This window comes from Colletotrichum abscissum (genome assembly GCF_030869225.1).
Source record: "Colletotrichum abscissum strain IMI 504890 chromosome Unknown Scaffold_73.1, whole genome shotgun sequence".
NCBI classification, from domain to species: Eukaryota; Fungi; Ascomycota; class Sordariomycetes; order Glomerellales; family Glomerellaceae; genus Colletotrichum; species Colletotrichum abscissum.
This window is the reverse complement of record NW_026850518.1, coordinates 24,256-38,607: the sequence shown is the minus strand read 5'-3', so window position 1 is coordinate 38,607 and position 14,352 is coordinate 24,256. Positions and strand designations below refer to the sequence as shown.

Genomic DNA, 14,352 nt, shown 5'->3' with positions numbered 1-14,352 from the left:
CAGGGACCGCGACTCGGAAACGCCATCCCATCATCGCCGCCCGCCAAACGAACGCACCCCAGACTCGACGGAACCGAGAAACTCGCAAACCAAGCAAACATTGACGACGTTTTACCGTGCTTATATTCTTTTTGCTGCGCCCAAAACTTGTTTTGAGTCTCCATCACAGCAATGGCGCACGCAGCCTACGCCTCGGTGCGCAGGTCCTCGACGTCGTCCATGGGCTCAGACTTTAGCGACGCAGATGCAGCAGCAGGCGGTATGGGAATAGGAACGAGAACGAAAACAAGAGCACAAGACCGAGACTACACAAAAGACCTGGCCTCGTCGTCTTCGCAGCCGTCCGTATCCGCCACGGCAACGCCCAGTCCCGCCAACTTTCTGTCTCTTGCCGACAAGAGCTTCACGCCTCTGTCCATGGACAGCGACCTATTTCCCGATCGCGATTTCGACTTGAGCTTTGGCGGTAGCAGCAGTAGCGCGGCAGGAGAACGCAAGACGACGAGCAGCCCAAGATTCCGCGACCAGCAGAGGTCGACGTCACCACCGCCAGCGACAGCGATGGCAGCGCATACACAGGAGACTAGGACGAGGTCGAGGTCGAGAGAAGCATATTCAGGATTAAGCTTACAAGAAGAGACACTACTATCCCATGCGGCGACCGGAACGACTTTGGCAACGACAGGAATGGTGGCAGCGGCAGACGCAGACGAAGAGAGAAATGTCTCGGGCGCACGCGACACGACGGAAATAGAGTCTCGGCCGCGGCGGTCAGGGTCGCACTCGAGAAAAAGTCAAAAGGAGGACGGTGACGGTCACAGCACAGAGGCAGAGTCAAGGAATGTTGGAGACCGAAACGAAGAGTGCGAAAAGTACGAAGATGACGAGGTGCCGCCATTCGCAATTTCGTCTAGGAGCCCGCGCCAGCGCCGTGCCGGGTCGACGCCGCTATCGCTAGATCCGCTGCAGGTGAACAGGGGGAGGGGACGGGGCAGGGCGCACGAAGACGCAGAGATGGAAATGGAGCTGGAGGACAGGTGCACTACCGCTGCCGCTGCCGCCGCTGCTGCGTCTACCACTGCTACGGGTACCACTACAGCGACCATTACAGGGACCGCCGCCAATACCAGCGATCCAAAGGGGAACAGCGATAACGATACGGGCACCGATAAGAAAACCTTACCTAAGGTCGGCGGCGATAAGAATACGGGATCCGATAAGGACACGGCTGCCGGTAGCGTCAGGGATGGCGCCAGCACGTCCCTCCAGCTACAGGGCCCCCAGCCAGCGCCCGCGGCAGCGCCAACAGCAGCCATCCAGGAGAAGCAGCCGATGCCCACGGGCAGAGTCATGGCCTCTGCGCCTGCGTCTGCCCCCTTGGCCCTTCGTACGAAAAATATCAATACCACCACCGCAGACAACCTGAATACGAGCGACCAAAATACGAGATCCTTTGCTGCTGCAACTGGTACCATCACGAGCCCGGCAACCTCGACTTCTACCACCACCTCCAATTCTTTCGCCGCCTGTTCACCCTCCTCGACTGTTCTCTCTGCCCCTGCTGCTCTCGCTCGTCACATCTCCACCTCGTCCCTTCGATCCAACAGCAGCCTCATCTCTCAGATCCAGGACAGTTTGCAGCAACAGCAACATCACCACGCCTCTTCGGCATCCACGCTCGTTCGTCCCGTCGCCCAACCAATCGTTCGTACAACATCCGACTCGGGCACCTTTACACTCAAACACCCCGTTCCCGACCTCAACTGCCGCTCCGGCGCCTACACCACAAACGTCGCTGCTCTCGAGAAGTCGGCCGAACGCCTGTCTATGACCAGCTCCATCGAGGACGCCATCCGCGACTTGCATGGAGAGTTGAAGCGTTCCGATTCCCGTCGTTCCTCCATACTTGCCGCCAATCTCGCCGCATCAAACTCTCCCATCGACGAATCTTCGGCCCAACCCGGTCCCCTTCGCGTTCTCCCTCCCGTCGCCTCCATCGTCGAACTTAACAACAACGCCCGCCTCGGCGGCTACTCTCCCAGCGGCTACGTCATGTCTCCTAATCACTCTTTGACCGGCCGCCTGCGTTCCGGCTCCAACAACTCCCGCGGCCGCCCCGAAATCGATGTCGATGCTATCATGTCGCGACACGGTTCTGGAAAGGGGTCTACCAGGAGTGCCCGCTCCGGAAAGCCTTCCCTTGCTGAAATTGCCGAGTCGGAACCCGTTGCCCTGACTGGACGTGTTCTCGACGAGGCCGACCACGCCCCAATCCCTGTGACAGCCGACGACGACGCGACCATTCGCCGTCCCAATACCAACGAAGAGAACCGCGGCAGTGTCTTCAACTTGCTTGGCGAGATGGACCAGCAGTCTGGAGGCCTGGGCTTGGACTTTGGCGGAGACAGCGGCAGGCGAGACTCTGACGATAGGCCGCCCACGCCGAGATCAACCTCGACATTTGACCACACCAATGCCTTTGGGGACTTTGACGGCGTGCATTGCCAGCCGGAAGACCTCGAGCGGAGCGAGTACGACTCGCGTGAGCAGAGCGAGTACGGCGACGCGCCCATGCCCGCTCCGCACACCATGCCCATGCCAGACATCCCAGAGCCTCAATACGAAGCACCTCCGCCGCGTATGCCACGAAACAACAGGGATACCATGCGGCCACAATCCTACTTTGACGAGCTCACCGGCCAAGAAATGCTCTACTACCCCGCTCGAGTGCCCGCTATGCTCAACTTGCCGCCCAAGCTGTCCAGGAAGCCCAAGACTGAGGTCCGGAACGCGAGGCACTCCAAGGTGCTTCAGGCCATGGGCCATCCTGGTTTCGGCCAGGCGAAGTATCTACCTCAGGACCCCGAAGCGTCCCAGGTCCGCGAGTCCAAGATGTGGTTGCCCGATCCGCTTGCCGGCCACGGTATGTCATCTTTTGGAGACGACATCGGGGGACAGCACTCGGGTGACGCATCGCTCAAAGAACCTGCCGCGGTCGATTCCCATGTGCCATCCGAGCAGGGCGACCCGTTGCTATCAAGTGACGGTGCTGCTGCTGTTGGCGATGCTGAAGGACCAGAACACATGCCAGAGGATCCCCCGCCAACGCAACGCCGCAAGTCCAAAATGCCAAGGGCTTCCAACCTGCCGCCACAACTCCGAGCGAGCGCCTTTTTCGATTTGCCGTCCACAACACCGCAGATCGAGGTCAAGGGAGGCTCCGCGATGGCGACGCTCGACAGCATTCTTGATGCCTCTGCCAATGCCCCTGTCAGTGCCTTCACCGACCACGCTTTCGCAGGAAAGTTGGGTAATGAGACGTACGGCCCCGATAAGAAGAAGAACCGCAAGTCTACCGCCACCGTCTTGCTTCCCGAAGAGCATGTGCGGGCCGCCTCGCAGAAGAAGAAGGGCGGACTCATGCCATTCAGCAAGAAATCCGACAATGGATCCAGGAAGAATTCCATGGCCGGCAGCAGAGAAGAGAACCAAGCTCTTTCTGATCACGTCGACGGCGAGGATAGGGAAAAGGCTGAGGGAGAGGGTTCAGATGAGGAAGACGAAGAAGAGGAAGTCGATGAGTTTGCAGGAGTTCTCGATGGGCCCCCCACCACTCTCCTCGCTGAGCTGCAGTTGCGCAAGTACCACGCGAAAATGCGCACTCAGAACCCGAACCGTAACGTTGGGCAGAACGGCATGCATGCTACCCTCATCGAGCTGGACGCGGTTGCCGAGACGCAGAAGAGGCACCGTGAGAAGAAGAAGATTGCCCTTGCTTGGGAAGTCGATGGTGCCAAGGAGGAGGACCATAGTTCCGACGAAGACGAGGTTCCGCTTGGCGTTTTGTACGCCGGCAACCCGCACGTGGCTGAGAAGAATCGACCTATGGGTCTGATGGAGCGTCGTGACCTGGAAGAGAACGAGCCTCTCAGTGCCCGTCGCGCCCGTCTCCACGGCCAAGAGCCCCCGAGGATATTGGCTAAGCAGAGGAGCAACTTTACTCTCAACGCCGGTCTGAGCCAGATGCGCCTCAACCAGATGCCTTCCGCCGAGCACTTAAGGCCCGAGGAGGAGTCGGAGGACGAAGCTACTGCTGGAGAGACTCTCGGTGAGCGTATGCGACGCCTCAGAGCCAAGGACGAAGCCGAACACAACAACCTACCCAACGCCCGCCCCGTCAGTCGCGCATTCTCTGCGGAGATCCTAGCCCAGTTTGGCGATAACGATGATAAGAAACCTGGAGACAAGGGCAAGGAGAAGGAGGCCCAGCCAGAGGGAGAGGAGACACTTGGCCAACGTAGGAAGAGACTGCAGGCCGAGCGCGAGGCGCGTGAGCAGGAAATGATGCTCAGCGGTGGGCCTGTCCAGGCTGAGGCCGAGGCGCCTACGCTTCGCAAGAAGCACAGTCTCGCTGACGTCCTCAACTCCCACCCGATTGCCTACAACCCAGCTCTGGACGAGCAGCGCCGCCTCGAGCAGGAGAGGCGCAAGGTTCGGGAACAAGAGGCCAAGATGGCTGCGGTCCGCGCCCAGATGCCGCAGACCCTGACCGGACCGAACAATCAGCGGAGTGGCGGCTACAAGAACGGCGCTTTCAACGACGCCAACGGAGGTACCGGCGGTGGGCTAGGTGCTCGAGGTCTCCTTGCGCAGCCTGGACTCCCGCCTGTCAATGCCACCTTGGGCGTCAATATGGGACCTGGCGGATGGAATCGCTCCAGCATGGCCTTGAGCAACTACGGAGGGCCATTCCAGCAGCCCATGCAGCAGCAGCATCAAGTGTACGGAAATCCAGGTATGGCTCAGATGAGCCAGCCGAATCTGGGCGGATACGGAGGCTACACTGCTGGTGGTATGGGAGGCATGAACAACATGGGGGCCATGAACGGCATGAACCCCTACGGCGGAGGCATGGGTGTGCCGATGCAGATGCAGCCCATGGGTATGCAGCAAGGTATGGCGCCGATGCCGATGCAGCAGATGCAGATGCCTATGCAGCCCGGCCACAATGGGCAGATGCAGTCCATCGAGCGCTGGAGGCAGAGTGTCATGTACTAGACGAAGGCCAGCCCGGATCTACAATACCTCGACCGACCAACTACCTACCTACACACTAATCTCTGGGCGGACGCACAGTCTGCAGGAGCTGTATATAAACAATCACACACAACTATGGCATTGCGAGGGGAGTTGGATTGATTTTTCTTTTGTTTGAATAACCTTTAGGTGGTTTTGCGAAGCACAGAGCGATGCGAAGCATTAGGATACAATAGGGGGGTTTTGGGGGATATGGGTTTCCTCGGGTTTACCTATACCAGGTACGAGGGGATTATCACATTACATACAACGTATACATACCAATTCTAATAACCACAACTGTGAACTTCGTCTGCTTTTCATGTGGTCCAGCATTGTTGAGAAAGTGAGTAGATAGCCTGAAGATAAAGGTCGTAGGATGGATGACTTCACGAGGTAGGTGCTTCCTGTCGAGTCTCTCGAGGGAATTCCGGTCCAAGTATGGAGGTATGAAGGCGTGTCACTAGCAGATCTCTTTGCTAATCTGCTCTGATGTGTTTGTGAACTCGCTGTGAAATGGTAGGTGTCTGTGTTCCTTCGGGAAACAAGGCTTCATTAGGACTAAGGATAAAAGGCCTTTGAGCTAGGTTCAGTTGACTATATGTCTGCATAGGCTCGATGCCACTGCCGGTCAGGTCTGCTACCCACTACTGCCACCCTCATCATCACTGTCATCAAGGTGGTTTATAACGCAGAGATCAAATTGTTCGTCTCGAGCCTAAGTGCTCTCATCGTTAAGTGTGACCCCTCGCGCTTGGTGGGGCCGGTGGCCGGAGCCCGTTGTCCATCTCCCGGCCGGACCCACAACGTCACACCTCATACAAGATCGGCTTCAGTCGTCTGTATGCCTGATATGAGGTCTGACCTCCCAAGAACCTCAGTCGTCATGCAAATAGGAATCCCATTCCCAAGAAGCTGTTATCCGGTCATAAGATTTAGGCCTGAATCTCCCAGCTTTCGATCGGAACAGTCGACACCAAACCAGGGAAATCGAAGCCGATAGTTCCCATGACCCTCAATCCTGCGCGACAAAAGCCACCAGCACCGCCGCGCAGGCCGCCGTCGCCAGGATGATATCCGTCCTCCGCCCGTCCGTCATGACGGCTAAGCTGGCCGCGAAGACGCTGGTGAAGACGGCGATCATGCAGAGGCGTAGGACCTCGTTGTGGACGAGGTAGAGGGTGACGATGGCGGCTTGGATGACGAGGGAAGCGGCGAGGACGGTGATTATTGTGACGAGGCGGGTGACGTGGCGGGCGGAGTAGTATTTTACTTCTGTGGTTTCCTTGTGTCGTTTTCCCTGGTTCAGACTATCAAGAGCTATTCAACGAGGCTGTGATAGAGAAGGACTGACGTACCGCTAGGTATTTCCCTGCGAGATCTTCGAGATTACGGGTGAGAATATCTGCGCCTGATGATGGGGCGAGGGCGATGAAGTCGTCTCGCTTGCTTGGTAGATCGTGGCCGTGGCCGAGGAAGGGTTGTTCGGAGTCGAACCAGCCTTGGAAGACGCGGAAGACTCGATCGTTGGGGGTAGTAAACTTCATGATTTGGCTTCGCAGAACCAAAGCTTCATCTATATCCCGTCACAAAGATTGCTCTTGTGGTCAATCCTCGAGGCACGTACGGTATTCTTTCATGGTTCCCTGTAGTCGATTTACAAGATCCATCTTCTTGGCCTCTCTTGAACCCTTTTCTCGAGCTCTTAACGCAAACACTTCCCAGCACTTGGTAGCGAGACGGCTAGCATCGTTGACGTTTGTGGCGTCATCCTCGTCAGATTTCTGTAGTTCAGCCTCGATCTCAAGCATTCTCAACTGAAGGTGAAGGAGGTTCCGGGCACTTAGAGCCTGGAAGCTCCTGAATACTGACAGCTCAGGATCAGAAGCAATGAATTCCGCGAAAGCTCCGTGGCTTGATGAACCGGGCGATACGGCTGCCATTTGGTGCAGTCGAACTGCTCGCCGCAGCCACTCTCTGAGAGGGTCTGGGAAGATAATGTATCGGGAGTGGGCAATCGGTCTCAAGGGCAAGGCGCGTATCTTGGTCAGATCTTTCCTGGCGAGGATTGTTTCATCATGTGCACGCCAAGATCTACTTGCATCGATGGGCGTATGGAAGTGAAATACTGAATTGGGGGACCAAGGCACCCCAGCTGCCTGCCATGGGTGAAAGGAGCTCTTGGTTGGATGCCTGGTATCAATGTGCAAGTATGCCTTGGAGACGAATTGACCAATCACCCCCCCTGCGAGGAGGGCTTGTCAGGGGCGCAGCTCAACTCGAATAGCCATCGTCAGGAATATCAAAGCCTGATCTCTCCTTGCCTCTAGCAGCGAGCTTGCCGGCTTCTCTCCTGCCTTATACGTAGCAGGCGTTGCCTAGATTGACGGTTCTCACATAGGTCAAAAGCTTTCAATATGGTTCGCTTCTCAGAATCCTTTAAGCTCTTTGAGACTCTGGGCATTCCAGAAACTGCCACGCAAATCGAGGTTAAAGCGGCTTATAGACGGAAACTGCAGGTATACTTTTCCTATGAGAATTCAGCATGTCGCAAAAAAGACGCCATTAAATACTGGAAGGAATCAGAGCGATATTCACCCTACAACCTCCTAGAAGAACCAGGATTTTCCAAGATGCGACATGCATACAATATCCTTTCAGACCCAAAATGGCGATGCCAGTATGCCGATTTCGTCGCGTCTGGAGACCGTCTATGTAAGGACGCACCACAGCTGTCTCGTCACTTTGCCCCAAATACAGCTGACGCGGATAACATTGCCTTTTTTCAGCAGACAGATTTTCGATGCCAAATCCTGCATCAGGCGGCATGCTTATGGCTCAAGGAGAAATAGACGGCCAAACGGTCAATGCAATTCCCGATACTGGCGCTGGCTGCAACTTGATGTCTTCTTCGCTTGCCAAACGACTCGGTCTCGAGCCACCACCCGGCCTGCCAGAGGCTCAAGACACAGGTCTTCGAATGGCCAACGGCAAGACCATCATGAGTGCCGGTACCATCAATGCTGTATGGAAATTCGCATACGATCCTGATAAATCCTGGAACATCGCGTTCCAGGTCATCAATGATCTCGCTCATGATGTTATCCTAGGAAGCGAATTTCTCACAACTTCGGGGACAATGAACCAGTACCGCGCCCGTTTGAGCAGAGCCCCTCGACCTCCTTGGGCAAAATCTTTTCTGTTCACAAGCAGTGTTGGATCTGTTAGCCAGCGGCTTCAAGGTAGAATCGGCGATGTTGCGGTCCTGGCACTTGCCGACTCGGGTTCCGAGTCGAACCTCGTCTCGTCCAGCTTTGCACGCCGCCATACGAATTGGCATGATACCATTGATTGGAACGATCAACGTCTTTTGCGATTTCCTGACGGGAACGTGGAAAAGACAATGGGTTCTGCATGGGCACATTGGGCCTGCATGGGCCAGTCGGGCTCTCCCCTAAGCCGTGATGATGCGGCCTTCCGTTTCCACATTCTTGACAGTTGTATCCATGATGTCATCTTGGGTCAGGATGCGCTCGAAGAGATCAAAGCCTTCACTGACCAAATTGCCTCGTTTGTGGAATCTAATCAAGGCCCAGAGCCGGCGGATCTCAACTTGGTCATATGGGTGCCTGCCAAGGACCCGAAGACGGACCAAGCCACGAATGCTGGCGCCAACCCTCAGCAGAACCAGCAGACCTCGAACGAGCATTCGGAGATTCCGCCCCAAAGTCAGACTTCGGAAAGTCTTCCAGACCCGGGAGTTTCGAATACCTCTATACCCCCGGCTGAAAAAGAGACGGAATACTCATGGTGGTATAGAAGATTGGCGGAGCGTAAGCGGCAGTTTGCCGCTCGGCGACACATTCTACAAATGTCGCCGGGCCCCGAAAGAGATGCTGCTACTGCAAAGGAACAAGAGATGCGCCAAGTCTTTAAGGCCAGAGAGAAAACAAAACTGCCCAAGCAGGCGCCTCAGCAACCCAGGAGATTTGATAATTACTCGGCGCTAGAAATGGAAGACGAGGCTTCGAACAATCACGAAGAGCGCAGGCTGCGGTTCTTCTCTCGCTGACTGGACTCTCGTTGCGGGCCAAGATAGGAAAGACTTTGGGTTGTGACTTTCATTGACTTGGTAAGCTGGTCGCTTCTTGGGAGAGGTAAAGAGCTTGTTACGATGGAGATGGAATAGAGGCGTCGGCTTTGGGGGTTGGGAAGACGGTTGGATCGGCGGCCCTGTAGTTAGAATATCAATATCAGCCCTACGGAGGAAGACTGGATTATGATGCGCCCGTGCATGAAACATGCCATGGATGTTTCTGGCGCTGGACAAGTGTCCCGATCTTTTTTTGGAGGCAGCCCGAGTTCAGGGGGAGAATGCGCATGTGCAGTACAGTCATCATTTCTGTTAGTACTGTGATGTCTGTTGGTAGATGGCCGTTTAAAACCGTGCTAATGCAGTCAGCAAACGGTACAGAATCCTTGAGCTGTACGGGGGACCTCTCCATCTTTTTTTATCGGAACGCGTATCGCAACGGTTAGCTCGCGTGCTGCCGGACCGACGTCGTCAGCCCCCAAAACCAAACATTTACAGATTATCTGCCCTCCTCCCGCTGCCTCCGACATAAGCGGTAGTCAATTCTTCGTTTTCATCGCCACAGATCGCCATACCTCGGGAATGGAAGCGTCGCCGCTGACCCGTCAGGCCCCGCCCGAGGTCTTCAAGCCCAAGATCGTACAGCTGTACGAGTCGTTGTTCAAGGTTCGACAGCTCCGCTTCTCCCTGCCTTTGTGACCCCTCGACCATGTCTCTGTGTGTCCAAGGTACTCTTTCGCCGATTTCGTGTAGGACTTGTTGCTAACCTTCTCTCTCTAGGTGTGTGTTCTCTTCGATCCTTATACCCACGAACCCCGAGCTTCCCCCATTGCGCCTGACCGAGCATTCCCCCTTGACGATCTTCAACTTCCGGACCGCATGGCCGTATCTTCCTAGACATTACTGCTACGCAAAGAAGCACGATCCTGTACATTGGCAACCCGCTGATACGATCTCCATGATTGAGTAGGACGCCGAAGATGACGCAGAACGTTCCGAGGGCTTCTGGCGCGAGTTCTTCCTCTTGCGGCCCGACCGCCCCGCCCTGAAGCGCATTCTCGATGGCCTCGGGCCGGCAGACATGCTTGCGTTGGAGGAGCATACAAGGGAGCTTTTCGCGCGCGCTGTCACTGCTATGAAGAGTGGACAGGGTGTCGCAGATCTGCATGCGCTTGACGTGAGTAGGGCACAAGCTCGTCCCTTGGCTTTCGCGCTGAGGCGAGGTTTGGAAGTTGCTGACTTGGACTGGGGAGGATGGTAGACTCTAAGCGTGTTCCTCTGCTCGGCTCTTTCGAAAAAGTATGCGCACCCTAGCTCGGATATTATTATCGTCTTGGCTGGGATCGATTATGTCGATACGATCTTTACGGACTTTGTGGGCGCTGTGGACCAGATCATTAGGAGTGGGAAGAGCTGTGAGTTTGGCATACGGGAAAGCCACTACGGTCAAGTACGAGACGGACTAACGCGTTGCAGTGGAATTGCGACAAAAGGCTGTCGAGGTTGTCCTGGCTGTGACGGCGGGCGCATACCAGACAAGTCTCTTGACATACTTCATCCAGAGGGACCTCTTCCCCTCAGTAATGAAGGTTGGATCATTCTACGCTTGCAACTTGTGTGAGCCTCAACTAACGATCCCGCAGTTTATACAAGACACCGACACAACGGAGCGCATCCTCAGCCCCTTTTCCCTCCTCGGCCTCTTGGCGAACTACAACAAATTTGAGTTCCAGAACCCCTACCAGATGCGACTAAACGACTTTGTCAACGAAGCGACAATCAAGAAGATCATTCGGTGTATCGGCCAGACGTGCGAGAGCTTGACTACACAATTCGTGGATGTGCAGGACGACTTACCCGAGGGGTGGACGTTCAACGGCACGCTGCGTATGATTGGCCTCGGCGCGGTTGCGAGGGGCCCCAAGCCGGAAAAGAAGCCCGTCTACGATGCCGAGACCATGAAGCAGATGTTTACGAAGCTGTGAGTATCCTCTGGCTGACCTTGGAGTGAAGAAATGTGGCAACTGACAAGAAGCAGACCCGGCGAGGAAGCAGCCGTGTTGCTAGCAACCTATGACTTTACACACGCCAACAAGCTGTTCTGCTTCAACCTCGCCACCCTGCCTGCCGAAAAGGGCGAAGAACAGCCATTGGCGGCCTTCACATCACTCACCTCCTACCTACTCCAGCACGCCCATCTCTCCGAACGCACGACACACTACTCGCATCTCAACCTCATGGTCTTCCGCCTACTAATCGAGGATCCCGTACTATGCAAGCGGATATGCAGCGAAGAGTCCAAGGGACAAGTCCGTCTGTGTCGCCAGAGGCAACCGTTCCTCCCGCTGGTCAGAGGGGACCGGATTCTGGCGACGGCCGTGCTGGATACCATGGTCGACGGCATAACACACAACCTGCGGAGGAGGCTGGACGTCGGACTCTACACACTCTGCGTCGGAATCCTGTTGCGGGTGATTTCCTTTCTCTCGAGGTCACGGACACGACTGACATATCACTGGGCGGATCTCTTCCGCGCGTTGCTAAACCTCATTCGGTTCCTCACGCAATACGTCGCGGACCTGAAAGACCTCTCGCAAATCGACCTCCTGTTAGACAACGTCGTCAACCTCGTGGCGCTCTCGCTGTCAGCGGGCGAGGGATTCCTGCCATCGCCGGCGGCGTATGACGATCTATTCTACAAGGTCGTCGAGGCTGGCGACACGCTGACCAAGTTTAAGGAGAGCTATCAGCTCGGAAAGCGGCCGAGCAACTCGATTGACACGCTCATTAGCGTGAGCACGCACTACAAGGAGCTGCTGGCGGAGGGCGGCAAGAAGAAGGGGAACCTGACAAGCATGCAGGTGACGGAGGTGATTAAGCAAGGGTACGAGACGCTGAGTATACAGGCGAAAGAGGGGCTTGATACGTGGGATCGGTATCGGGAGGCGGATGAGAGGACGTTGTTGAAGAAGATGGCGAGGGCGGCTGTGGCCGATGTGAGAGGGTTGGTGGAGCGGTGAGAATTGGTGAGCTGTGAGCTGTGAGGCAAGGTGGATTGGGTGATAGACTGTATGATATTAATGACACCCGAGATGATTCTCATGAAGCGTTGTGTTGGAGTCTGATTGATCGATATTTGGCATGCTCAGTTGAGGCTCGTTGACTGCGGCTCCAGACTTGAGAGCTGATGTCAACCTCGAGCTCTTGACCTTCAAGGTTGTCATTCGACACATAAAGTGTGGTTCCACAGGCTGCTGGGGATTGGATGGAAAGCTCTTCCTTGTCAGTCCGGGCAAACCTAATCTCGAACCACATCGATTCCCCGAGAGTCCAGGAAACTCGGCAACGTAGTGTAACACTGGACAAACAAAGTACCTGACTAAGGTAGTTTGGATAAGTTAAGAATGAATAAGGCCTTTGAGGCCCTCAAGGTATGAGTTGGTCATGAGAAACAAAGCAAAAGCCAAGGCCCAAAAGGCACTGAAGGAAAAGAGGCTGCTTTGTCATCTGTCCCGGCCGTTGACAAATTACAGGCTTCTGATTGGCTGAAGTGCACCCGGTATACTGGAGACCGCTCACCATGTCATAGCCGCGCCACGGCGAGAACCTGTCAAATGACCCCCCCTTGGCCCCAGCTTCTGTTGCTTTGCTCCGAGAGCCAGCCACATTCCCATTGCCAATCCATCCCGACCGCAAAAACCTCCGACCTACAATTCCCGCCTGTTTCTTTCGTCACCGTCGAATGATTTCCAACCCTCTCAACCTCAACACCTGATCCTTCGACGACAAACACCACAGAACAAAACGGGAAAGCAATCTCACCTTGGTGTCATTCCCTCTAGCAAACTCGACTTCGTCACAAAGACACACACAACCTCTAGCACAAAGATGAATGCACCGAGGATACTCAGCAGAGTGGCGTTCCGCCGCTCCTGCGCGGCATTGCAGTGCGCCTCTGCTCGTCGCGCCTACGGCAGCCCGTCTTTCCAGTCATATCCTCTCTACTCAAACAACACACTCCCTCCGGCGAGAGGCGACGGCATCCCCGAGAGCTCCATCGCATCGCCGGATGCTCTGCCGAAGGTCAACGAGACGAGACCTCCCAAGATCCCCTCGCAAATGGCGACAGCCCACCAACAATCCTCGACACCGAGCACTCTTTCCTCTTCCTCCACCACACAGTCCTCGACGACAAAGACAACAACAGCAGCGACCTCATCCGCAACAGCCAAGGCCACGACGACGTCATCAGCAGCAACCGCCGCCGCCGCGGCTCCCGCGCCAAAGATTTCCGAACAAGCAGCTCAAACCCCCAAGCCGGCCGCCCGTCCGAAGCGCACGCTCCGCGCCCGCAAGGCGGCGATGAAGCTCAGCCCCGCGGCGGTAGAGCAGCTGCGCGCGATGCTGGACCAGCCGGAGCCGAAGCTTATCAAGGTCGGCGTGCGGAACAGGGGGTGTTCGGGCCTGGCGTACCACCTCGAGTACGTCGAGAAGCCGGGGAGCTTTGACGAGGAGGTGGTGCAGGATGGCGTCAAGGTGCTGATTGACAGCAAGGCGCTGTTCAGCATTATTGGCAGCGAGATGGATTGGGTTGAGGATAAGCTGAGCCAGCGGTTTGTGTTCAAGAACCCGAATATCAGTGAGTCTACGTCGCTTCTTACCGTTTTGGGAAAATGGTTTGCTAACTACTTGAACAGAGGAGCAGTGTGGCTGCGGAGAGTCATTCATGGTTTGATTCATGGTTTGAGGAGAGTTTGTAATACAGCAAAGACTGAATGAGTCGCCAGCGAGAGAAGAGACAGCATGAGCATGCGCTGCTTTCGTAAGCGGGTCAATGGCTTCGATATACACTTCATACATGGCCGTCGCCTCCATCATAGAGAAGGGGAGATTGCTGACGGCACCGGCACCGGCATCAAGTCATGCTACGGCGTCTTTGTACATCACGGCTCCGTTCCGAGCACTTTCGACATTTCGGGTTGAGGATAAAGGCATTGGGAGGCGTTTTATACAGGTGTAATGATACCTACGAGAAGACCTGGCTCATCGTCCGGGCGCGAATCACTGAGATTATTAGTTTCACTTTCAATTGAACCTGAAGAGTGAATCAACTACTTTGTTGTCTTGAATGAGATCATACGTACTGTGTATCCGTATGCCGAGCATGGCGGGCGGGCGGAAAC

General features: G+C 55.5%; 5 protein-coding genes across 5 annotated transcripts; 4 read left to right on the top strand and 1 right to left on the bottom strand.

The window, feature by feature from the left end:
* Window positions 1-171: 171 nt before the first annotated feature.
* CABS01_15771 (uncharacterized protein) lies at window positions 172-5,058 on the top strand (the record flags this gene model as incomplete). The annotated part of the gene is made up of 1 exon (XM_060549105.1): window positions 172-5,058. The coding sequence occupies one exon, from the start codon at window positions 172-174 to the stop codon at window positions 5,056-5,058; it is 4,887 nt and encodes a 1,628-aa protein (XP_060390961.1).
* Window positions 5,059-6,091: 1,033 nt separating this feature from the next.
* Window positions 6,092-7,019, bottom strand: CABS01_15770 (uncharacterized protein; the record flags this gene model as incomplete). The annotated part of the gene is made up of 3 exons (XM_060549104.1): window positions 6,092-6,376; window positions 6,435-6,652; window positions 6,704-7,019. 3 exons carry the CDS (start codon window positions 7,017-7,019, stop codon window positions 6,092-6,094), a joined length of 819 nt encoding a protein of 272 aa, XP_060390960.1.
* Window positions 7,020-7,493: 474 nt separating this feature from the next.
* CABS01_15769 (uncharacterized protein) lies at window positions 7,494-9,148 on the top strand (the record flags this gene model as incomplete). Its single annotated transcript, XM_060549103.1, has 2 exons — window positions 7,494-7,791; window positions 7,869-9,148. The coding sequence occupies 2 exons, from the start codon at window positions 7,494-7,496 to the stop codon at window positions 9,146-9,148; spliced, it is 1,578 nt and encodes a 525-aa protein (XP_060390959.1).
* A 603-nt stretch (window positions 9,149-9,751) lies between these two features.
* CABS01_15768 (uncharacterized protein) lies at window positions 9,752-12,189 on the top strand (the record flags this gene model as incomplete). Its single annotated transcript, XM_060549102.1, has 5 exons — window positions 9,752-9,835; window positions 10,140-10,346; window positions 10,431-10,584; window positions 10,646-11,150; window positions 11,208-12,189. 5 exons carry the CDS (start codon window positions 9,752-9,754, stop codon window positions 12,187-12,189), a joined length of 1,932 nt encoding a protein of 643 aa, XP_060390958.1.
* An 868-nt stretch (window positions 12,190-13,057) lies between these two features.
* Window positions 13,058-13,904, top strand: CABS01_15767 (iron-sulfur cluster assembly accessory protein; the record flags this gene model as incomplete). Its single annotated transcript, XM_060549101.1, has 2 exons — window positions 13,058-13,808; window positions 13,867-13,904. 2 exons carry the CDS (start codon window positions 13,058-13,060, stop codon window positions 13,902-13,904), a joined length of 789 nt encoding a protein of 262 aa, XP_060390957.1.
* Window positions 13,905-14,352: the final 448 nt, after the last annotated feature.